The sequence below is a fragment of the Cebus imitator genome, unplaced genomic scaffold (assembly GCF_001604975.1).
Source record: "Cebus imitator isolate Cc_AM_T3 unplaced genomic scaffold, Cebus_imitator-1.0 Scaffold62, whole genome shotgun sequence".
Lineage (NCBI taxonomy): Eukaryota > Metazoa > Chordata > Mammalia > Primates > Cebidae > Cebus > Cebus imitator.
This window is the reverse complement of record NW_016107377.1, coordinates 4,280,379-4,305,744: the sequence shown is the minus strand read 5'-3', so window position 1 is coordinate 4,305,744 and position 25,366 is coordinate 4,280,379. Positions and strand designations below refer to the sequence as shown.

At 42.8% G+C, this 25,366-nt stretch overlaps 2 protein-coding genes across 4 annotated transcripts in view; one reads left to right on the top strand and one right to left on the bottom strand.

Annotated features, from left to right (window-relative positions):
• Nucleotides 1–25,366, top strand: part of CUNH1orf105 (chromosome unknown C1orf105 homolog) — a 44,769-nt gene that overhangs the window by 9,932 nt on the left and 9,471 nt on the right. The window contains exons 2-4 of the mRNA XM_017530005.2: nucleotides 8,795–8,880; nucleotides 12,397–12,487; nucleotides 21,174–21,251. Coding sequence (XP_017385494.1) covers nucleotides 8,795–8,880; nucleotides 12,397–12,487; nucleotides 21,174–21,251 — 255 coding nt within the window. The remainder of the gene's footprint in view (nucleotides 1–8,794; nucleotides 8,881–12,396; nucleotides 12,488–21,173; nucleotides 21,252–25,366) is intronic.
• On the bottom strand, nucleotides 5,120–8,033 carry PIGC (phosphatidylinositol glycan anchor biosynthesis class C). 3 transcript variants are annotated; one of them, XM_017530001.2, is made up of 2 exons: nucleotides 7,701–8,033; nucleotides 5,120–6,570 (listed from the first exon to the last, which is right to left on the bottom strand). In XM_017530001.2, the coding sequence occupies exon 2, from the start codon at nucleotides 6,353–6,355 to the stop codon at nucleotides 5,462–5,464; it is 894 nt and encodes a 297-aa protein (XP_017385490.1). In that variant the 5' UTR covers nucleotides 6,356–6,570; nucleotides 7,701–8,033; the 3' UTR covers nucleotides 5,120–5,461. The 3 variants fall into 3 exon arrangements, with proteins under 3 accessions (XP_017385490.1, XP_017385493.1, XP_017385491.1); XM_017530004.2 differs by having other exon boundaries at nucleotides 5,120–6,593; nucleotides 7,701–7,852; XM_017530002.2 differs by lacking the exon at nucleotides 7,701–8,033 and adding an exon at nucleotides 7,394–7,676.

Here is a 25,366-nt window from a genome sequence, read left to right as displayed (position 1 = left end):
CTGGAGTGCAGTGATGCAAACACAGCTCACTGCAGTCTTGACCTCTTGGGCTCAAGATCTGCCTGCCTTAGCTTCTCATGCAGCTGGGACCACAGGCACGCACTACCACCTCCAGTTAATTTTTTAAACTTTTTGTAGTGACGGGGGAGTCTTACTTTGTTGCCTAGATTGGTCTTGAACTCCTGGGCTCAGGCAGTTTTCCCACCTCAGCCTCCTAAAGTGCTGAGATTGCAGGTGTGAGCCATTGCTCCCAGCCAGGTACTGCATTTTTTACAAATTGAAAGTTTGTGGCAACCTTGTGGTAAGCAAGTCTGTCAGTGCCATTGTTCCAAATGCACATGCTCACTTCATGTTCGTGTGTCACATTTTGGTAATTCTGACAATATTTCAAACTTTTTAATTATTATATCCGTTATAGTGATCTGTGACCAGTGATCTTTGATGTTACTATTGTAATTGTTTTGGAGTACCACAAACCATACCCTTATAAGAGGGCAAACTTAGTGGATAAATGTGTGTGTGTGCTCCGACTGTTCCACTGGCCAGCTGTTCCGTCTTTCTCCCTCTTCTCAGGCTTCCCTAATTCCTGAGACACAACAGTAACAAATTTAGGCCAATTAATAACGCTCCAATGGCTTCTAACTGTTCAAGTGAAAGGAAGCGTTGCACATCTCTCATTTTAAATCAAAAGTAGAAATGATTAAGCTTATGAGGAAGACATGTCAAAAGTCAAGTCAGGCTGAAAGCCAGGGCTCTTGTGACAGTTAGCCAAGTTGTGAATATAAAACAAAAGTTATTGAAGGAAATTAAAAGTGCCACTCCCATGATAAGCCACTAAAACAGCCTTATTGTTAATACAGATAAAGTTCTAGTGGTCTGTATAAAAGACTAACCAGTCACAACATTCCCTTAGGCCAAAGCATAATTCACAAGATCCTAACTCTTCTCAATTTAACAAAGGCTGAGAGACCACAGGAAGCTGCAGAAGAAAAGTCTGAAGCTAAGAAAGGTTGATTCATGAGGTTTAAGGAAAGCAGCCATCTCTGTAACATAAAAGTGCAAAGTGAAGCGGCAAATGCTGATACAGAAGCTGCAAGTTATCCAAGAACACTGACGAAAGTAGCTACCTACGCTCAACAATAGATATGCAATGTAGATAAAAGAGCTGGCTACTGGAATGTGCCATCTAGGACTTTCATAGCTAAAGAGAAATCAATGTCTGGCTTGGAAGGACAGGATGACTCTCTTATTAGGAGCTAAAGCAGTTGGTGATTTGAATTCAATGCTCATTTACCATTCTGAAAATCCCCGGGCCCTTGAAAATTACATTAAATCTACTCTGCTTATGCTCTATAAGTAAAACAACAACCCTGGATAGCCACACACAGCACATCTGTTGCATGGTATACTGAATTTTTTTTTTTTTTTTTTTTTTTTAGACAGAGTCTCGCTCTGTTACCCAGGCTGGAGTGCAATGGCACGATTTTGGCTCACTACAACCTCCACCTCCTGAGTTCAAGCGATTCTCCTGCCTCAGCCTCTAAAGTAGCTGGGACTACAGGAGCGTACCACCACGCCCGCCTAATTTTTCTGTTTTTAGTAGAGACAGGGTTTCACTGTGTTACCTAGGATGGAATTGATCTCCTGGCTTCGTGATCCACCTGCCTTGGCCTCCCAAAGTGCTGGGATTACAGGAGTGAGCCACCACACTCGGCCAGTATACTGAGTATTTTAAGACCCGTGTTGGGCCCACTGCTCAGAAAAAGATTCCTTTCAAGATATTACTGTCCATTTAAAATTTGTTTTCAGGCCTGCTAACACAACAACCATTCTGAAGCCCATGGATCAAGAAGTAATTTTGACTTTGAAGTCTTATTTAAGAAACACATTTTGTGCCTGTAATCCCAGCACTTTGGGAGGCCGAGGCGGGTGGATCACGAGGTCAAGAGATCGAGACCATCTGGTCAACATGGTGAAACCCCGTCTCTACTAAAAATACAAAACATTAGCTGGGCATGGTGGCGCATGCCTGTAATCCCAGCTACTCAGGAGGCTGAGGCAGGAGAATTGCCTGAACCCAGGAGGCGGAGGTTGCGGTGAGCCGAGATCGCGCCATTGCACTCCAGCCTGGGTAACAAGAGTGAAACTCCGTCTCAAAAAAAAAAAAAAAAAAAAGAAAAGAAACACATTTTGTAAGGCTATAGCTGCCATAGATAGTGATTCCTCTGATGGATCTAGGCACTGCCATTAAGAACATTTGTAACTTGTGAGAGGAGGTCAAAATAACAACATTAACAGGAGTTTGGAAGAGTCCAACCCTCATGGATTACTTTGAGAGGTTCAAGACTTCAGTGGAGCAAGTAACTGCAGATGTGATGGAAATAGCAAGAGAACTAGAAGTGGTGTCTGAAGATGTGACTGAATTGCTGCAATTGTATGATAGAGCTGAACAGATGAGAAACTGATTCCTATGAATAGCAAGGAAAGTGGTTTCCCAAGATGAAATATACTTCTGATGAAGATGCTGTGAACACTGTTGTTGTTGAAATAACAATGTTTTTAGAATATGACATGAAATTGTTATAAAGCAGTGGCAGGGTTTGACAGGGTTGACCCCAATTTTGAAATATGTTCTACTGTGAATAAAATGCTATCAAACAGCATCATGTGCTACAGAGAAATCGGCCTTCAAAAAAAGAGTCAATAGGTGCAGCAAACTTCATTGTTGTCTTATTTTAAGAAATTGCCACAGCCACCCCAGCCTTCAGTACCCAACACCCTTATCAGTCAGCAGCCATCAACATCATGGCAAGACCCTCACCAGCAAAAAGATTCTGATTCACAGGAGGCTCAGATGATTGTTAGCATTTTTAGCAAGAAAGCACCTTTAAGTTAGGGTATGCATATTTTTTAGACATAAATGCATTTAGTTAAATGCTATCAAATAGCACCATGTGCTACGCACATGATTTATTTTATAATAAAGTCTAGAAAGTGTGTGACTGCACACTTTACAAGGAAATGTAAATTTTATACACACTGGAAAACCAAAAAACTCATGTGCCTTCCTTTATTGTGACATTAGCTTTATTGTAGTGGTCTGGAACCAAACCCGTTTCTCCAAGGTATGCCTGTATATAGACAGATATTGATACACATATATGTGAATGGTATACACACTTCATGTGTGTGTATATGTCTATATATACACACTTATATGTGGCTGTTCTCCACTGCCAGGATCCATCAGGTCCTGTGCACTCTGGCACATACTGTTCATTCTAGCCGTAATAACCTTCTCCCCACAGCCACCACTTTTCTATCCTAATTAAGTCTGCTGCCTCACCCTTCGACCTTGCATCTATCCCACAACTCTCCGTCTCCCACAACCTCCACAATGAATTTCTACAACCACAAAATTGTGTAAGATCAGGGACTGAGTGACTCCAAATACTATAAAGTGTGACATGGAAAAGCTGAAAATGATAGTGCAGACATATTGTCATCCCACCAAGGAACTATTCTTGAAAGTTTCAGAAACTTTCTGGTCACCGACATGCACAGTTGCTACCTGAGTTCCCTGGACAATCACAAATGCATTCAAGTAAATGTATTAATACAGATAAACAAAAACTACAGTTTCATAGAACTCTTTACTATCTTCAACCACCAACACCTAGCCCTGTTCCTGATATGGACTATAGAATCTTTATGAGGCACGTCTCTTTTGAGACATGAAGCCAAACCAGGAGCAGGCAGTGGACAGATATTTTGGGCTCCACAGGTTAGTTGCTGAAACCTTTCTCTCCTCGTTGGCCAGTGTCCTTGGACATAGAAAGCAGTCCAATTGACCTTACAGCAAACCACCAATTTTTACCATAAAACACAATATGCATCTGTCCAAATAAAACTCTGAAAGTGAGATGACAAGAGCTGAAGACACTAGTTCAAAATCATGTCCCAGCCATTTTTTGAGACATTTATGTTCAGAGAAATAAAAACGTTACTTTTTAGGAATTCCACTCCCTGACAAAATTTCTGATTTGAAATTAATTCCTACTAATAAAAGGACAATACAGAAACTTGCCCCAAATCAGTTACCACAGGAATGACCACCTATCCCAGGAGGTACCTGCTGCATCTGGCACCTTATCTTTGCTCTCTTCAAGTTTTCTTACATGTCAATAACACCTAATACATTAGTACTATTACATAGTGTTAATGCTCATACATAGTGTTTTGTGTCAGGAATTCTTAAAAGCATTTTGCATAGATCCCATTTACCACAATTCTAGAGGTACTTTTCTTTCCACTTTACAGATGAAGACTGAGACACAGAACAGTTGTTGCCTAAGATTTGATAATTTATTTCCTCCTTAGACAAGCTGGATTGCTCCCCATTATCTGATTAATTTAAACTTGAGACAGAATATACAAGTCAGATTTCATATTAAAAATCAGATATACAGTTACTGGGATTTCATTTAGAATCCTAACTAGAATTCTAAGGGTCTAAAGCTAGGCACAAACTGTGAATAGAAACTATCAGTTGGAGCACAGTAGCAGTTGTCTACATTGGACATCTCCATAGTTGTTCACAGTTGCCACCAGTCACACAAAGTATGCCAGTTCCACTTGCTTCCATTACTGACCTGGCCTCTAAAGGCCTTCACCACATTGCCCTAAAACCGTCATCTGCCTACTTGTCTCCCCTATCCTCCAAGACTAAGCTCAAATGTCACCTCCTCTCATAAGTATTTCCTAATTATTCCAGCTGAAATTTCTCTCCAGCTTCTGAATTCCCCCTAGCATTCTGCTTATTATGACATATCACACTCTCCTTTGTAATTAGTTGTGTATAAGCTTCCCTAAGAACAAAGTAGAAACTCTGAGTCAAGGTTAAGTAACCAATTCTGTGATCTTGGGCAACAAAACTGAACATAGCATCCTGTGTTCTAGGATTTGAGCCCTACATAAATCAGAGTGAGCATTAGCACACTGAAAAGGGTAGAGAGAAGAGACTTTACGTACACACACATACATACACACACATTCTCTCTTCACTCTTCATGCTCTTCTGTCTGCCTACTATTTATGGAAAAATCATGAGACAACTTGATGAATGTGTTATTTTTTTAATAGAAAACACATCACTTCATATGTTACAGTGTGTAATTCAAGAGAGCCCCAGAAAGTTTTTTCATCCACAAAATAATAGAAAGAATGAGCTCCCTTACAACCCAGGGAGTTTTGAAATAAGACCTCCCTGGAAATTCCATGCTGTGTTTGACGTTCTACCAACTTTTCCTTGTTTTCAGCCTTTGGTTCATTTTTTGGTTTTGATCTCTATTCTCGTACCACAATGACATGCTACTTCCAGAATGGAACTCTGTCTTCAAGTTTTATACTAGTTAAGAGGCTAGTCTATCAGCTTGCCTTAATATGTAATGAATGTCCTAATTTAGCTGAGGAACCTGGACAAGTCTTCCTTGATTTCAGCTTCATCCCAAGGCCCATGAATGTTTTCTTTAAAAAGCTGCAAGCGAATGAGGTAGAATGGACAGAGACATGAGATAGATACCAGCAGAAGGGCAAAGAGTACGGCTCCCACAGCACTAATGGACAGCAGGCCTCCCAAGGCTGAAAACGCAAAAAGCAGTGTGACCCCCACATAGCTCCGGGGAGTACATGCCTTTAGTTTCTTCTGTAACATGGGCCATAGGGCAAAAATCTGAATGGCAAATGTCACCATGATGAAGGCATGCAGGGACCGGGGAAGGCGTGATGCCAAGCACACAGAAGCAAAGATGGCCATGTTCAAGGACAGTGTGCTGGATACAATGGCAGCATTGGCACCATAGTCAAAAAAGATGAGATGGCCTAGCAGCATGAAGACTGACATGGCATAGATGGTGTCAGTGCTGACAGACTCTGTCAGGGTCTTTAGCACTGGTGAAAACCCATAAGTGAAAGTAATGAAGACTAGGGCACTCTTCAGGTCAGCCCACCGTGTCTGCCCACTCTTCCTTCGCCCTTCACCTCCATCAATGACATCAAACAAAACATACCCAATGAGTGAAGAAGCCAGGCCAGTCCCAAAAAGCCAATGGGGGGCCAGAAGACCCTCATCCATATACCACCAGATAACTACAAAAACACAGACACTGCACAGCTGCTGGATCACCACACTGGACTCAAATACCACAGCCCAATATTGGTATTTCCGAGCATGGATGTTTTTCCGAAGCTCTTCCAGGAACCGCCGGTCCACATAGTTATCTGGAAAGGGCTGTCGCTCATACAAGATCTTCTGCCACTTGACCTCCTTGGTGTTAGTTACAGGTTGGGCACACATTATCCTTTCATTCAAACTCAGGCCAGTTTAATCATTGCCCTCACAGAAGTCCAGGTGGCTCCTGTTCTTTATGAAGTTTTGAAATGAGACCTCCCTGGAAATTCCACGCTGTGGTTGATGTTCTACTGAACTTTCCTTGTTTTCAATGGCAGCAACCCAGGCTAGGCCTACAACAGATGAGTTTGTCTCTGAGGCAGGACAACACAGCCAAGTTCCTAGAAAAAGAGAGACTGTGAACCTGTGAAAGTTGTGAAAGGTCAAGGGTAGTACTGAGTTAAAGTCAAATCATTCAGTTTACTAAAAGTCTGAGCAAAATGTATGTGGTTATCACCTTATCAATTTGGGATATTGAAACTGCATTTCAGATTTGAAAACTGTAATTCCTTGAATAATAATATACATCTGTTAGCTATCACTTATTGAGTGCCTACTATGTGCTAAGTGCCTTATGTATCTTCTTTCACTTAATCCTCACAACCTTGCAAGTTAGTATTAGTCCTGCTTTAGAAAAAAGCTAAGATTCAAGATGTTTAAGTAACTTTGCCCTAAGGTAACAGAGCGGAGCCAGCATTCAAACCAGTTTTATCCCAAATCCTGTGTCTCACATTGCATTTCCCTCTAAACCAGTTCATAACTCACTGGTTCACATACCCCTCAGGTATATCACATTGCATGCTTATATCTTCATTTGTGTAAATTTATAGGGATAATATCCATAGCTGTTATTGGTTCTCAAAGGCATGTTGTTTATATTTTTTAAGTTACCAATCCAAAGGCAATAAATCGTAAGCTGCACTATACAGAAAGATACGAGTGCTATAGTTTATTTAGCCAAAATCAAAGACTCAAAGAAACTAGACTTTTCTTCCATTAGCTGAGCTTAGCATACTTTAAAGAGCTATCATTCTACTCAAAACGGCGAAACTCTTTCGAGGATTGAAGAAGATAATCATCCCTTTTTCACAATGGGAAAACTAAGAATCAGAAACACCACAGCCATCTGGCAAATTGGAGGAAAATAATTTCATACTGCCCGACCTAACTTCTTCCATGAAGACCCCAAGTGTTGCTTGGCAAGCCAGACACCGTTACCTGCCTCTCTGCTGCGGGGATCCCAGCCCAGGATTCTCAAGGCTGCTGCCGGGGCTGGAGGGTCTGCGGCGCCCAAAAGGGCAGCGCCCGCCCGCAAAGTGGGGTTGGGAGGGGACAGGATAGGATAAGGTGACCCCAGGGGCGCGCCATCACTCTCCGGGTCTCCCACTCCCACCGCCGCCCCTCACCCAGCCTTAGACCTGCGGGCGACAGCAGAGAAGGAGCCCCGGAAACACGATTACACGGAACCCACCTGCCCGAGAATTCCTGGGGATGTGCAGCTGGGTTGGGGGGGGGTGCGCTCAGCCTTTTTCCCCCTCCGGCGTGCCGGGGATGCGACTGTGGCCGAGTACTTCCGGGTCCGCCGCAATCTCCTCCGCGAGGGTGCCCTTCCCCGGCCTGAGCCACCGCGGCGAGGCTGCTGCCCTCTCCTGGCTGCTCAGAGACCTCCAGGCTCCTCTCCTGAAGATCGGCCTAAACCCGAACGTTCTAAACCTAGGAAAGCAAATCCCCAGCAATGCCCTACAGCAAAACGGGATGTGCCATCTGAAGGGCTGGGTAAAGCAGGAGAGGGACAGGTAAAGAGGCTGGGCCAGTAGGTGAGAGATAATGGCCACTTTTGTTGCGCTCCTTTTATTAAGTCAGGCCCTCAGCTAGGGACTTCCCTGCATCCATGCCTTCATTCCACAGATACTGGCTGAATGCCTGCAGGTAGCAAGCCTTGTTTGGGGTGCTCATGATACAGCCGTGAATGAAACACAAAAATTGCTGCTCTCATGAAACTCTCCTTTTTGTGCATTGATCTTTACACTGATTATATCATCTCCCCTCTCAAAGAGGACAAATCTAAGGCTTAGATAAGTTGTATTTGTCCAAAGACAGGCACCTGGGAAGTAGATGAACAGAGATCAATATCCAGTTGTCTATAACTTCAAAGCTTCGTTTTTTCCTCTTTACCTCCTAAGAGGGGTGAGGAGAAGATTGCTAATTCAAGTGAGTTCACGGAAATATTAAAGGATGTATAAACAGATGGAGGTAATAAAGAAACAAAGGGATGTAGTAAAACACAGGATACACTGGAAACAAAAGTTAGAAAACATGACCCATTTACTAGCTCTGTGACTCAAGTCAGATCACATTGATGTTTAATTTCTTCGTCAGTAAAATAGAGATGACACTATTTGCACTTGGCTACTTTATGAGATGGCTAAAGAGTTAAATATAAAATATAAAAATGTTTTGTAATGTGTTTACTATATGATTCCTGTTAGCTGGCTTTGGCCATCATAATGAGAGCAATGTTCAAGTGTGATACATTCCGTAAAAATGATCTCTATTTCCCTCTAGGCTTCTGTTCCAAAGTTTGACAAGATTCCTTGGCTTAGTGAGGCCAGCCTTGTAAACAAGCCATTAGTGCTCAGCCTCCCCAGCAGGTAACCTCTCAGCCACCGAGGGCAAAAGTTTTACAAAATGTCTCACAGAAGATGATTTCGTCTTGAGGGATGGGGACAGTTATCAGAGGGCACATTTGATCCATCAGGAAACCCAAGTCAAGTGCTTTAAAAGTAGAAATATTCTGGGTTTCTCAGATGAAAATTATCACTGAATATAGGCCTTACTCTCAATAAGCACTCTATCACTTAGTGCTTTTGTTTCTTAAGACTTTGTTTGAGTTTCTTGAAACTCTGATTGTCTACTTTAGATATATTCAAAATTATGTAAAAATAACACAACTGAATAATGAGCACTTGAAAGCACTTGTGCATTTTGTTCTGAAAATACATGAAACTGTCTACCTGTTTACTGAGAATGTGATTTTTTTTTTCATGTGTAGTAGACAAAGCAAAGGTGTGTGTTACTAAAGTGGGGATGTGGAGAGAGTGGCTAGGGGAGATGAGATGTCAAATTATTTCCCTCTCTACCACTGCCACTAAACAATGTAAGAGAATTTTACCTTGAGACACTGCTTCTCAAAACACTTGCATCCTCTACCTCACCCCACATTTTCTCCATGGCTTTAGTCTGAAATGTTCACATTTTTACCATCAAAAGTCTAGAACAATAAATTCCCATCTGTATAGAATAGTAAGTCTGTATGTAATTTTGAGGCACTCTCCTGCAATCCTATTAGTCCTACTATTTCTAGACAAACTGCTATATGACACCTAAATCCATTTTTCAAAGTTGCAGGAATTACATGTCTAGGAAGCATTTCAGCTGTCTCTTGAAATAATTGGATTACCTTGTTCCTCCTCCACTTTTGATGAAATGGTTCCTAAGTGTAGTGATAAACCCCATTCCAGGAAGGGGACATGGATGGAAGGGTGGGTGTGAAGTAATGTTGGGGTGAATGGGAGAAACCAGAAGGAGGGCAGAAAAAGGGCAGGCATGGAGGCCATTCGAAAGGCACATCACAGACTAAAAATGATTGACTCCTTGGCATGTGAGACAGCTCATAAAAGCGAGACTCCCCAAAAAGAGTTTCTCCTCCTGCTGGCAACTACCATGTACCCTCCTGCCCATGGATAAGTGACTTCATAAGTGACTTCCCATCACTCTCTCCACATCCCCACTTTAGTAACACTTCGCTTTGTCTACTACACATTAAAAAAAATCACATTCTCAGTAAACAGGTAGACAGTTTTATGTATTTTCAGAACAAAATGCACAAGTGCTTTCAAGTGCTCATTATTCAGCTGTGTTATTTTTACATAATTCTGAATATATCTAAAGCAGATGATCAGAGGCTCAATAAACTCAAAGGCCTATTTAGGAAACAAAAGCACTAAGTGATAGCGTGCTTATTAAGAGTTGTTAACACTGTGCAGATCAGCATGAGTAACGACAGTCCAGCGTAATTTAATTGCGGATGGAACACAAACTCACAGGCCTATGACAGTCAGATGAGGGGGCATAATGAGTACAGCTGGCCAAATAGGGCTGCAGTGAATGGGAAATCACCTCTCCCTTTCAGCCCACCCCCACCCAGTGTTATCTGCAGCCATGTGAGTTCAGAGGCCAAATCCACTGAGTTTTCTAACAGCACTAGAAATCTGGATGTTTTATGTGAAATTGCTAGTGTTTGATCTAATAGGGTACTATCCCACCATCCCATAGTACCCCCATGCCCATCAGATCTGCCCTAGCAGCCAAGAGCAAAGCATCCTTGTGCCTGGCTCTCTTGCCCTCAGCTCCCTCGGTCTCTATTTATACAAGCCTTTGGCAGAGGGTGGAGATCAGGGAGAGCAGTAGGCCCAGAATACAAATGGGCATCTGCAGCACCTGTTCACTTTCACAGCCAGGTCCTGGAGGGTCAGAGCAGACAGTCTGTTGACAGCCAGCTGGAAAGGGTAGCTTTTCCTCCAGCCAGCCAAACCTAAGCTAGGTGCAAAGAGAAATCACCTTAGGCAGGCAGTAAAGCTCCACTCATTGCTATTCTGGGGAGCACTGGGGTAGCCATCTCAATTCTTGTTTAGAAAATTGGTGTTCACCTATCTCACAAGAATTCTAAGATGATAAACAACATCTTCGAGGTGCCTTAAGCTCTCAGGAGGACAAGAAAAGAATGTAAAGTCTTTTGAAAGGATGGTTTGTTTAAATACCAACAGATCTTAAGAATTAGAAGCTCCCCATGTGGCCCAAAGCTCTGGGTTCCACGGTGTTTATTTTTGGCAAAGCCCCTTTCTGAGACTTTGGGAGAAAGTTCTCAATGTGCCTTAAGTATTACATACCCTTAAGCAATGCAGAACAGCCTGAAAAAGATAAAGGAACATTTAGCCAAATATGTCAGAGTAATTCCAACTGAGAGCACTGGAAACACACCCACGGGGTTGGAGGAGGCGAGGCTGGGCTTTAATGAGAAGTGCCTGTACTGACCTACTTCCTTCAAGGATTCTCTCAGGTTGGTCTGACAATTTCGAAGCCACACTCATCATCAGTCTCCAAAGCCCTTCAGGTCACACTAAGGCCCTGTTTATGTAGATTATTGTGGGCTGAAGGAGTTCAAAACTGGCCTCCTGGTGTCTCCTGGTCAAGTCCAAGGCAGCCTATTCCTATATCAAAGACAAAGTCCCTGAGGGAGCTCATGGCAGACCCAACTCCTCCAGTCTCATAGGGCCCAGGGAAATGTGAGAAGAAATGAAAGAAGAAATGCCTCCTGAACATCAAACTCCTTTCATATGCCTTTGTTTTCAATGAATAATGAACAATGAAATCTTTCCTCATTAGAGAGGAGATGTGTTCTTGGCAAAACTGCCAGCATTCTGAGTTTCCATTTCTTGGATGCCAGAGGCATGAATGGTGCCACACACACAAACAGTTTAAGATGATCAGGTCCCTGCAGGCCTTGGCCCTTTACACTATAATGAAAGGAACCACAATGCCAAGTGAGATCGAGCACAGGCAGATCACTCTGTAAAAAGAACTGGTGTTCTTGCAGCATCACTGCTTCACCTGCTAACGAGAAAGAAAAAAATGTTCCAAAGGAAAGGAATGGGTGGAGGGAGAAGACATTCTGTGGGAGGAAGCAGGTGGGTTGCTTCAGTGTACAAGGACACAAACTCCAAGAAGTCAGGCCAGGTATGAAAGGGGGCAGGCACTGGTTAAACATCAAAAACTTCAGTGCAGACCCTTTCAAAGAGGAAACCTGGGATTCATTTCACTCGTTACACACCTACTGTTGGGAACAATCTTTATCCTGACTTATTGGTACCCTATCTGACAATCCAAAACTGGCATTGGTTAGTGTAAAACAAAAGAGACAGAAAAGTCAAAGTGACACAGGAGGGCAAAGCCTTCTTTTGGGAGCCACTCAATGGCCTGAGTCCTCCAGAAGTGGAGTGGGAGACAGCTCTCCATGGAGTCCCTTGTATTTGCTCAGAAACAACCAAGGGCCTGGATCTTCAAACTGGGGACTGTGGTTCTAACTTTCTCTTGTTTTGATTACTTAGATCTCCTCATTCCTCTGTGACTTTTCTGACTTCATCCAAGAAGAATATGAATTTGCCAAGTTTGTTTCAAGTTCCAGATGTTTTATCTAAGGTACTCAAAATTTTTTAATGGAAGTGAAAATTCATTCTAGAATGACATACAATATGAATACATGTCCCATCTTCTTAGCACAGTCCTGTGCTTGGTACACGATCAGTGGTCAATAAATATTTGTTAAGCAAAATGAATGGGCACCACCTCCCTCACTCTGTTTCAAGTGCCTTAGGGCCCCAGTTCACTAGAACTAAGAATACAGGCATAAGGTTAGAATCAACAAAACAGGAAACTAAAAATTAGTATGGAGGAATCTGCCCCAAGACTTTCAGAGACTGCCTGTCAGCGTATGACTGGAACCAATCTGGAGTCTCTAATGCCTCCCCAGAGGCCTGCTTATGCCTCCCACCCACAACCCCCACACCTGTGGAATTTTACATTAAAAACTCCTCATTTCCCCTCCACCATGACTGGCTGCTGAGTGACACTCAGTGTCACTGTGGAGCAAGCACAGAGGCTACAGCGCTTGGGTAGTCAGGACCTCCCTGAGCTGGAGAAAGAAAACATATGGTGAGATAAGCAGTTTTTTCACCTGAAAAACTATGCATCCCTCACAGGGCTGTCACAGACAGTGCCTGAAACAGTGTCCTAAAGCACTTGACACAGGGCCCCACCCAGAGCAAGAGCTCAGGGAATGTGAGCCACAATTATTAGAAGCCCTGGTGACAATCAATAAATGTTTACAGAGGCCTTTGCATTTGCTTTATTACATCAGAGATGAATAAGTCAGTTGCAGCTACGCACATGAGTGAGCAAACATGAGGGGACACTCTGAGAATGCGTCTCAGAGACAGGCCACAGCACTTGTGAGAGAAGGTGGGAGCAAAGGTCACTCCCAGGGTAGGCAAGCAGAGGGGCAGTGAGGGAATGGTTCAGGAGCAAGTGGGATCTGCAAGGGCTCTGGAGGGTACTGTTTTCAAGCAGAGGGAAGAGCCAGGGGTGGAGGAAGAACTGGAAAGAGAAGAAAAGCTGATCAGCAAAGAGGTGGAGACTGAGTGTACAGGAAATGCTTGAAGAACGTCAAGGAATTATGAGCATACATGAAAGGGAAACAAGGACACGGCTGAGCCCAGCTAATGCACACAGGGCCCAACAGCCAAGAGCAGAGAGGGCACATTCCAGGTTTCCAACACCTGAGCGTCAAGGGCCAAGCTTTGCTTACGAGTCATCTCTTAGTCCCTCTGACACCCTGGACAGGCAAGGAGGTAAATGGCAACCATGACCTGCACTGGGTGGAGGTGGGGGGAATGAGTGGGGAGGCAGGACTGGCTTAGCGATTGCTGCAGAGCCAGCAAGAAGCCTTCCAGTCATCCAGTTGCTGTGAGCTTCCTATTTAGACAGGTCTCACCTGCCGCTGAACGACACCTCATCTCAGAGTTGTTCTGGATCTCTGTACTGTGGCAACTTAGACACATGACACCAAGCCCCAACCTGGTTGGGATGGAGGATGGAGAAGGAAAGCCAATCAAAACGACCAGGTGCAGGGAGAGGCCATTCTCCGGCTGGGTGTAGCGGGTTTTGTGGCTGCAATATTCGTAGTTAGCCACTAGATGGCAGTTAAGAGCAACAGCTTCCAGCTGAGTAGCCTAAAAGGTGCCTGGGAGGCGTCTCCCGGCTGACCCGCGAGAAGTGCCAAATCGGTTGGTCCTCCCAAGAGAGAACACAGGTCCCTCAACCTCAACCTCACCCTCATTCTCATCCTGTGGAGGGCTGACCCTCCACTGATTTGTACTTGAGAGTCACCCCTGCAGATTGAAAGGCAACTAGGGAACCCCGGATCCTTGCTCTGTTGGGGCACCAGGCAGATACCTCCAGTCATATTCTTTCCTGTCACAAAGACGTCTTCAAATTTGAATCTGGCTCCAAGAGTCTACTGCGTGGATGAAGGCCTACAGGTATGTGCCATGAGGTCAACGTGGCTTCAGCTGGTGGCTGCTCCCTTCTGGAAGAAAACTGTTGTGTTTCAAGGGGGTAGAATGTACTGTGGACACGATCTCTTCCTTCATCCTCTAAATCAGGGACTTGCCAAGAAGCTGCTGGCAATCCGGAGGCTAACTGGAGGCCCTGGACCCTGTGCAGAGGTGCAAAGTTCCTGCCATCTGGCTTCCCTCTTCTTCACCGTCACAGGTCAAAGGGCAGAACTTTCAACACCCACTAACTCCTCCCCTGCCCAGGAGCAGCCCCGTGGCAGAGGCAGGTGTCCGTGTGCCTGAGCAGTATTTCCTAGTTAATAGATAAAGGGGAAACAGGCTCAGGCATCATGACAGGGAGAGGGAGACAGACAGCAAGAGAGAGAAACACACACAGAGGTGAGGGACAAAAAACACAAAAGGAGAGGCAGGACTATCAAAGAAGAAAGATTTGCAGCGAAGAGCAAGAAATGAAGCCTAAACGTTTCCTCATTTAAACATTTACTGTGAGGAAGCTTCTTCATTAGTCATCACTTTCACCTGCCATTTCCAGGCATCCACTCAGGACTCCTCAAGATACCGAGAAACAGAAAGGTGCATCATGCTAGCTGCCTAACTGGGCCAAGAGGTGATGTGACTGACTCAGTGATCCAGGGCAAGGGAACAGCAGATGTGTGGGGGTGACCTGCAAAACTGCAGCTGGAGACTCTGAAACCCCTTTGCCCACTTGCTGGTACTGGGTGGAGCTCGAGCTCCTCAGTTACTAATAGATGATAAAATGCCACTCCACCCTCTCAGTTCCTGCCCCCACTCTCTCTCTCTCTCTGCTCACTTTGATCCGTGCTTGTTGTTCCAGTCTAATGAGTCAGAGTGAAGATAAGAACATTATTTATTTTGCTTTTAGCCGACCTGAGGCAAAAAACCCTGGCTAAAAAGATTGTACAGTAGCAGAGGCAGAGCTGGGAAGATGTATAGGATGTTGACTTCCTATTTTCTCTCCACTAAGAACTCTCTTTTTATTATTTCTCTCTCAATGACTAAGTTTTCAAAGCTCATAACTACCAAGGAAACTACCTCATTTACTCCTAAGTCATTTTCATACTTATATTTCTTATATTGATCTGATGCATATAACTACACATACAATTTTTAAAGAGAATATTAAATGCTATTGGCCTAAAATAGTGATGTAGTAAAAATCAAATTTAATAAGTCTGAATATAGGGACATGGATATTATTTTGTGTACATTTTTGGGTTTTTTTCCTAGTGAACATTAAGAGTGTTTTTGAGAGCATATTCAGCTTTATTCTTTAAAATGGCTGGTGATTTCAGAAAGAAGGAACATGTGTAATACCATAAGGTTTTTGGGGGATATTGAAACCAGTTCTCTGACCACTACTTTTGGGATTCTATGTGGTAGAAATAATTCTGCCATTATGTGGATTCTAAGAGTTTACTCCTCCCCTGAGGAAAGATAATCTGTTGTTGACCCTTTTATCCAAAAACCTTCTAGCTGATTGAAGCTCAATACATGTGGTATTGGACAAATCTTTTAACCTTTCTGGACCACAGCTTTTTCATTGGGTTAATTGAAAGATTTGAACCAGGTGTCCTATGAGGGCTCCCTCAGTTAAGTTACAAGCGGGAAGGAGAAAAGAAATAGAGGTGTTGAAGGAAAGAAGGACAGAGGCAAATGTGTCAGTACACCACACAGAATGCTGTTTTAATCACCATTTGGTGCTCACATTTTCGGTTTTTACGTGAACAGGTGTGTAAGAGAGAGAAAGAAAGGGAGTGAAAAATAGAAAGAAGGAGGAGAGTAGAGGGAGAGAGAGATGGAGAGAAATATGTTTCTGTCTCTTTGCCAAGGGTTCAAGGAGGCCACAGCCTTGGGCCATGAGCCAGCCCTTAGACACCGCAGCCAATATTGTCCTCAGGTATGAGGATGTTTCCAATTGTAAAATATGCTTTGGCTTCTGGGGACTGGCTGAAATCTGCATCATACCTTGGCCAGGCTCTCACTAGGTTGCTGTCACTCTCCTGTCACAGCTGCCATCTGCTGTCCGGAGGACAGCTGCTTGGAAAAATGAGAGCCCCATTAACATTCCAGTGCCTCTGGCTCTAGACCTAATATAACCAGGGCCTTGTGCTATGAACCTGGGCAATTCCCTCTCCATTCCTGTTATTACTGCCAAGTTGGCCATAAGGAAACCAGGAGTGAGAAGGGAATGCTGCAGAAGAAAAAGACCTAAGACCCTGGTTTCAGGGCTGGGAAAGAAAGCCAGACAGAATGGAGGAAATGAGGCCTGCAGGACATGGAGTCCCAAATGTTTGCATCACCTTGAAGTAGCCTATCACAGCTGCATTCCATGACTCTTTAATGCCCTCATCTCTTCTCCAGATAGAAATGGAGCAGCTCTTCCTGGAGGTCAGGCCTCAACTGATGGCGAGTCTGAGGTAGAGTACAGCACAGATCAAAGACTGCTTTTTACCTTTACATGTAAAGTGTAAAGGGACAGGATTAGAGTATCCGCCTTTGTCTTTTTGACCCCAAAGACCATTATCAGTAGGGAAAGGGAGACCTGGAGAGTTTATATTATTGACAAAAGTCGCCTGAGTTGTTCATGAGCCAGGACTGGAACAGAACTCTTTGGGCATCTATCCAGTGCTCTTCCCCAGCACATTACATAGAATGAATTTGTTGCACTACAACACTAATGTTCGGTAATATTTCCCTGAAGACAAAAGACAGTGCTATAATAGTGATCTTTGTGTATATATGTATCTTTTGTTTTAGGTAAATATATATACATATATATGTATGTATGTTGTGTCTATATTTAGACCTGATAATTTAAATTGCTTACAATGACTCAGTCATTCACCCAATGTTTGTTGAATACTTACTGTGTACCAGGTTCTATCATAGGTTCTAGGAATACAAAGATGTATAAAACATGATTCTTGCTCTTTTTTTTTTTTAATTTATTTTATTGCATTTTAGGTATTGGGGTACATGTGAAGGACATGCAAGATTGTTGCATAGGTACACACGTGGCAGTGTGATTTGCTGCCTTCCTCCCCATCACCCATATTTGGCATTTCTCCCCATGTTATCTCTCCCCAACTCCCCACCCCCCACTGTCCCTCCCCTATTTTCCCCCTACAGACCCCAGTGTGTAGTGCTCCCCTCCCTGTGTCCATGTGTTCTCATTGTTCAACACCCGCCTATGAGTGAGAACATTCAGTGTTTGATCTTCTGCTCTTTTGTCAGTTTGCTGAGAATGATGGTTTCCAGGTTCATCCATGTCCCTACAAAGGACACAAACTCATTGTTTTTGATGGCTGCATCATATTCCATGGTGTATATGTGCCACATTTTCCCTGTCCAGTCTATCATCAATGGGCATTTGGGTTGCTTCAGGTCTTTGCTGTTGTAAACAGTGCTGCAATGAACATTCGTGTGCAAGTGTCCTTATAGTAGAACGATTTATAATCCTTTGGATATATACCCAGTAATGGGATTGCTGGGTCAAATGGAATTTCTATTTCTAGGTCCTTGAGGAATCGCCACACTGTCTTCCACAATGGTTGAACTAATTTACACTCCCACCAACAGTGTAAAAGTGTTCCTATTTCTCCACATCCTCTCCAGCATCTGTTGTCTCTAGATTTTTTAATGATCGCCATTCTAACTAGTGTGGGATGGTATCTCAATGTAGTTTTGATTTGCATTTCTCTGATGACCAGTGATGATGAGCATTTTTTCATATGTTTGTTGGCCTCATGTATGTCTTCTTTTGTAAAGTATCTGTTCATATCCATTTCCTACTTTTGAATGGGCTTGTTTGTTTTTTTCTTGTAAATCTGTTTTAGCTCTTTGTAAATTCTGGATATCAGCCCTTTGTCAGATGGGTAAACTGCAAAAATTTTTTCCCAATCTGTTGGTTGCCGATTCACTCTAATGACTGTTTCTTTTGCTGTGCAGAAGCTGTGGAGTTTGATTAGGTCCCATTTGTCTATTTTGGCTTTTGTTGCCAATGCTTTTGGTGTTTTGGGATTCTTGCTCTTAAATATAATAACTCAACCCATTGAAGGAAACAAACACATTTACAAACAAGAATAGTGCAAATACAAAGAAAGCTAGATTGAGTTTATGATGCAATTAAAGAGACAGATACCCAACCGAGGTTAGGAGGGTGAGAAATAGTAGGAGGCCCAGGAGAAAGGTTTTCTGAAGATTTAACACCTATACTATGTCTTAAATGAGTAGTTATCAAGGCCAGGTGGGACAATATTAAGCATTTCATCTTTCACGTTTTAAGAGATGACAGTCATCATGTTATGGTGATGTGACTCTGTAGTCACATTTACAGTATTCATTAACATAGCAAGCTCTTGCAATAATATCTGTTGCTTGATTTGCAATGAACTGAGATTCTGATTCCTGTAGGGTCTAGTAGTATTCTTAGCAGAAACCAGAAGTTTGGAAAAAAGTGAAGGAAATACTTTCAGTGAAGAGTTTATAACTCTACTAAAAACAAACCTGCCCAAGGATTCTTCCATATCTACCTCCCCTGTCCAGGACTTCTCGTCCCTTCAGACTGAGTACAAATTCCATCTCTAGAAGGTCTTTCCTCTTTCCTGATTTCTCCAATCAGAAGTGGTCTCTCTGTTTTCTGGAGTCTCCTGAGGTATCACTGGCTCTTGTATGATATCTAGTATGTTCTACCTTAATTGTAGTTTCAGAAAAGCACTTCAGTCTCACACCTCAAAAATGTGAGGGATGGATGGAGCAGCTAGAGCTTCAGGGGATACCACCCCAGAGGTATCAGGAAGACATGGTCGGAAGTTGAATTATCCCAAAGCAGAGGAGTCAATACACACAGACACTTCATCTCTAGTCTCTCTTCTCACTCCATCCATCCTCCCACCAAACAACCTGTCCGTTCTAACCTATATTCACTTACCTGAAGCTGATTTGCTAGGTTCTTCTTTCAGGTTGTTGCGTAGTGTTTCCTGGGCTTGGAACACCCTCCCCTGTCCTTGTTCACTCCACAAATACCTACAAAGCATTGCCTGTTTTTTTCACCCTTCTCAGACCCTTCCCTCTCTGTCCCATCCCCAGTTGAGCTCAATGATCCCTTTCAGCTTCATTGAGGCCTCGATATATTTCTGTTGTAGCGTCTTCAATACCATCATACTTCTTGATATATAGGCTGCTGGCTGTTGAGCAGCTTGAGGTCACAAACTATATCTTATTTATTTCAGTGTCTCCAGTACCTAATGAATGGGTAAATGAATGGATTTGTATTCTTCTTTTGTCTTCCTTAGAAACTTCCTTCCAGAAACTTTGTCTTATTCATCTGTAGGTCACAGCACCCTTTACTTAGTAGCCTCACAATAGACGTTTGTTGTTGAATGAATGAATCTAGTTATTCACACATGTACTTGGACATACCAACACACAACATTGTAATACTGAGTTGATTCTTTTTAGAGCGCCCTATAAAAATGAAGTGTATTTTAAATATTTGTTAAAAGAATCCCACTTTGTTACTAGTTTTTAGCCCTCAAACTCCCATTGATGCCTCACCTAAGTGCCATATGTCCCTCACAGGATAAAGCTACTTGCAGAATGATCTGGCAAAGGCCATCCTAGGAGCACACCTCAGGAACTCCTCACTTTCTGTTCCTTCTCTTTCTGTTCCCCATGCCTCCCAGGGCAACAGGAATGGGTCAAGGGACACTATGTAGTGATGGGCCAGCAAGCATATCAAATGAAAGAGAAGACTTCAGTCAGTCTTCTCAGTGTGGTTTTCCTCTCCTCCATATGCTGTACCTTGTGTGACCACATCTCATGACTGATGTCAATGTGAATGAGGAAGGTTAAGAGAGAATCCCCAAACATAATTTTAGCCTCAGGTTCCCATTTGCTTCTTAAACCTTTATCAGAGATGCAAATGAGAACCTCCTGAACGAGGTATAAATGCCCAAAGTCCTCTCTTTAACCCTTTTGCAGAAATGAGGTCAGAACAAAAAGCAGTAATTACAGTGAGCAGATAGGGTGCCCCTGCCCTTCTTCCATTGGTTGTTTCTTCACCTGCTGAGACAGCCTCTCTTTCTTGGAGGATTGAAGGGCTCAGGACTCACACAGAAGCTTGAGTTTTGTTTGTGGCTTCATTCATTGTGCTCAGGAGGTCCAGAAGGGCCAAATGATGCTGGACCATGGATGCATGGGAGCTGATGCTGGCTCAGAGTTAAGGCAGGAGAAAGGAGGGCGATGCTTGGCAAAGGTGCGTGAAAAAGGTTTGCGGAAGAGAAGTCTTCTCTTCATGCTTTCTCAGGCCATCAGAGATCCTCAGTCTATATGGCAGAGCCTTTGTGTGAAATGGAAAAAATGGGCCATCTATATGAGAATGCAGCCCCTCAGACATGGGTGCTCAGGCTGGAAAGCAGAGACCCCACTGAATGTCAGGCGCAGCCACCTCTGCCAGCTGTCTTCACATCTGTACCGCTGTATGCAGCAGGCTCGAGACCACCGTTTAGCCTGGGTCTCACTACCTCCTGCCTAAACTCTCAGGAACCTACCAACAGCAGCACACTCCAGATTCAACATCCACCCTGGATGGGCTGAGACCAGAGTGCCCATCTCTGTTTTATGGAAGGAAAAACTGTTACCTCTCTCCCCCCTCCACTGCTTTCCTATATCTTTGCTGCCCTGCGTGCTCCACCATTTTCTCACCTTCCTCTGTCTCTCTTTTCCCTCAGGCCAAGAGGAACCAGAGTGACTCCATGTTGCTGCTCAGAAACCAGAAGCTGTGCTCCACTTGTCGAGAAATGAAAATGGTAGGCAAGGGGGAAGACAGAGACGGGCACGGGCATCTCAGGGCACAGCACTTCCCTTCCACGCCAAGCCCTGTGAACAGAGATAGTGATGGGGCCCATTGCAAGGAAGGCCTAGATAAAGGCTGCCAAGGAGGAACTGTTGGTCCTGGGAGCAGCATCAACTGACAGAACATGATAAGCCTTCTCCATTTCAACAAGCCAAAGGGGAACCAACATAGGTGGGCCACAATAGAGATGCAATGAGCCACTTTGCCTTGGACTCCTAAGTAACTACAGCCTCTCAGAGGCTCAGGGGGTTATGGAACTTCTTCTCTCTCCTTAATGTAGCCCCCACACAACACATATGCACACACCCATCTCTCCATCATTACAATCAGGAGACATACAGCTTCATGTTTAGGTCTACCGTTAATTTAGGCAGCATCTTAAGAGAAAGACTGGGGAGAGAGTCTACAGTACTTTCTCGGTAGTCAGGGGTGGTGTCACCTGCTACATGTTACAGGTGGATCCCTGTAACATGTAGTGGAGAATGGTGGGAGGGGAGAAGTGTTAGGAAAATAAAGGAGAGCAAGGGAGATGTGGAGGGAACAAAGATAAACTTCTGCCATCTGTCAGATTTGCTGAATCAGAGTCCTGACTCAGGAAAGATGCTAGACTAGACTGGAGTTAGGCCTTTGGTTAATTTAAGAATTTGAGTTAGTGTTGGGATGGTTGGTAGTGTCAGGATAAGGAAGAGGCTTGGGTTACAAGTTAATTTAGCAACATGGTTAGGTTTGAAGTAAGGGCTGGGGGAGCGTTTCTTCAACTCTGTTATCCTATAATTCTCCTTTGACTTGGGGAGGAAGGTGGGGTAAATGTGTAGGCTAAATGTGCTTAAAACGAAGGGCAAAGAATGGAAGAAAAAATAGAAGTTGTAAGAGGGGCTCCTCCACTGAGTTCATGGCAAAAGTCTTCAGGCTAGTCGGATGTGAAAGAGTGGTAGTTTTGTGAAATTTTTATGTGGGATTTAGAAATTTAACTGAAGCTACTGGCAAAACTGCATCTGGATGTTGCTGTGTATGTTCATTTTCCACACAACTATGGTCACTGGGTTAAATATTAGCATTGGCTGGAGTCTGGAAAACTAGGATTGGGATTTCTCCTGGTCTTATTCCTGGAAGCTCTTGTCCACATTTAGAATGCACCAATCCCAGGCCTGAGCTGGCACACTGGGATGTCAGCAGCAGTCCTCTTTCTCAAGATCTCTTCCCTGACCTTTGCCCTTTTCCCAGGAAGGATAGAAGTAGAGTCACAGGCTGTAATTTTGCCATTTATTGCGGCTTCTAAAAGGAAGGGCTTCAAGCATAAAAGTGCCCAGGGACCCTTCTCTACTGCTGTCAGAATCTGGTGGGAAACTACAGAAAGTCAGAAAATAAACATGAAATACCCTTGCCTCACTATATGCTGTAGCACCTCAGAGTCCTCCCAAGGGGATGGACTGCAGGTCTGCTGTAATCACTGTGACACCCCTTCTTTCTCAGCAGTAAGTTGAATTGAAATACTGGGAAAGATATAAAAAGACTCCTAGGAATAGAAGGGAACTTCCTCAGCCTAATAAACAGCAGTTTGAAAAACCAACAGCTATCATCCTACTTAGTGGTAAAAAATCGGATACTTTCCCCTAAGACTAGGAACAAGGCAACAATGTCTGCTCTTGACATTTCTACTCAACATTTTACTATACACTCTAGCCAGAAAAATTAAAATAGGAAAAAGAAATAAAGGACATCTGCATTAGAAAGGAAGAAGTACAATTAGTCTATTTGCAGATCACATGATCTTATACAGAGAGAGTCCTAAGGAATGCACAGAACTCTATTATCGCTAATAAATGAGTACAGCAGTGTGGAGGATACAAGATCAATATAATTAGCTTCTATTACTAGCAATGAACAAAATGAAGAAAACAATGCCATTTGCAATAGCATCAAAAATTATTTAGGTATAAATTTAACAAGACACACAAATGCTATACAATGAAAAGTATAAAACATCGTAGAAAGAAAATTTAAAATATCCAAATACATGGAAAGAACCCCATGTTTATGGATTGGTACACTAAATATTGTAAAGATGGCTATACCCCCAACATGGTCAACATGTTTAATGTAATCCCCAAAATCCCAGGTGCCATTTTTATAGAAATTTACAATGTCTTAAAATTTATATTAAAATGCAAGAGATCCAGGATAGCCAAACAATCTTAAAAAAGAACAAAGTCGGAGGCCACACACTTCTTGATTTTAAAACCAACTACAACCGTATGGTTAGAGCTGTGTGGTACTGCCATAAAGATAGACAAATAGATCAATGGAATAAAATTGAGAGTCCAGAAGTAAATTCTTACATTTATAAACGATTGATTTTTGACAAAGGTACCAAGACAGTTCAATGAGGAAAGAATAGTCTTTTCAATAAGTGGTACTGGGGCAGCTGTATAGATACATGTACAAGAACAAATTTGTACCTCTTCCTCACACTATACATTTTGAGTTACAAAAATAACTCAAAATAGGTCAAAGACCTAAATGTAAGACCTAAAACCATAAAGCTCTTAGAAGAAAACATGGGTATAAAGCTTCATGACCTCGGATAAGGCAATGTTTTCTAAGATAGGACATGCAAAACACAAGCAACAAAAGAATATAGATAAATCAGTCTTCGGGCCGGGCGCGGTGGCTCACGCCTGTAATCCTAGCACTTTAGGAGGCCGAGGTGGGTGGATCACCTGAGGTCAGGAGTTCAAGATAAATCAGTCTTCATCAAAATTTTAAATTTTTGTACTGCAAAGAACAACATCAAGGACATGAAAAGACAATGAAAATATTTGCAAATCGTCAGATAAGGGATTATATCAGATAAGAGACTAGTATCTGGAATATATAAAGAACACTTACAACTCAACAATAAAAAGGCAAACACCCTAGTTGAAAAGTGAGAAAACAGTTTCAATAGACATTCTCCAAAGATCTATAGATGACCAACAAACACATAAAAAGATGCTCAACATTATTTGTTATTAAGCAAATGCAAATCAAAACCATGATGAGATACACTTTTCGTCCACTAGAATGGCTTTAATTAAAAAAAGAAAAAAAAGACAGTGGATAATAGCAAGTGTTGGCCAGGATATGGAGAAATTAGAACCCTCATCCATTGCTGATGGAAATGTAAAACAGCATAGTTGTTTTGAAAAACAGTTTAGAAAGTCCTCAAAAACTTAGACACAGAGTTACTATATGACCCAGCAATTCTATTCCTAGATATGTACCCCAGGAGTTAAAAACATATTCACACACAAACTTCTACAAGAATGTGCATAGCAGCCACATCACAATAGCTGAAAAGTGAAAATAACCCAAATGTCTATAACTTGATTCTTGGAAAAACAAGATGTGGGCTATCTATATAATAGAATATTAATCATAAAACAGAATGAACCACTGAAAGATGCTATAACATGGATGAACCTTGAAAACATTTTGCTGAGTAAAAGAAATCAGATGCAAAAGATCACATATTATATTAGTTACATTTATATAAAATGTCCAGAATAGGAAAATTCATAGAGACAGAAAATAGACAATGGTTGCCAAAGACTGGGGGGAGGAGTGAGTGAAGAGTACTTGCTAATAGCTATGTGGTTTCTTTTTGGGGTCATGAAATGTTCTAGAAGTAAATAATGGTGATCGTTTTACAACTTTCTGAATATACTAAAAACTACTAAATTATACATTAAGATGGTGGCTTATGATACATGATATCATAAACATCAATAAAACGAAATTAGCAGCTGGGCTGGGTGGCTCACGCCTATAGTCCCAGCACTTTGGGAGGCCGAGGTAGGAGGATCAACTGAGGTCAGGAGTTCAAGGACAGCCTGGCCAACATAGTGAAAACCCATCTCTACTAAAAGTACAGAAATTAGCCAGGCAAGCTCGTGTGCACTTATAATCCCAGCTACTCACAAGGCTGAGGCAGGAGAATTGCTTGAACCCAGGAAGTGGAGGTTGCAGTGAGCCGAGATGGTGCCACTTCACTCCAGCCTAGGTGACAGAGCGAGACTCCATCTCAAA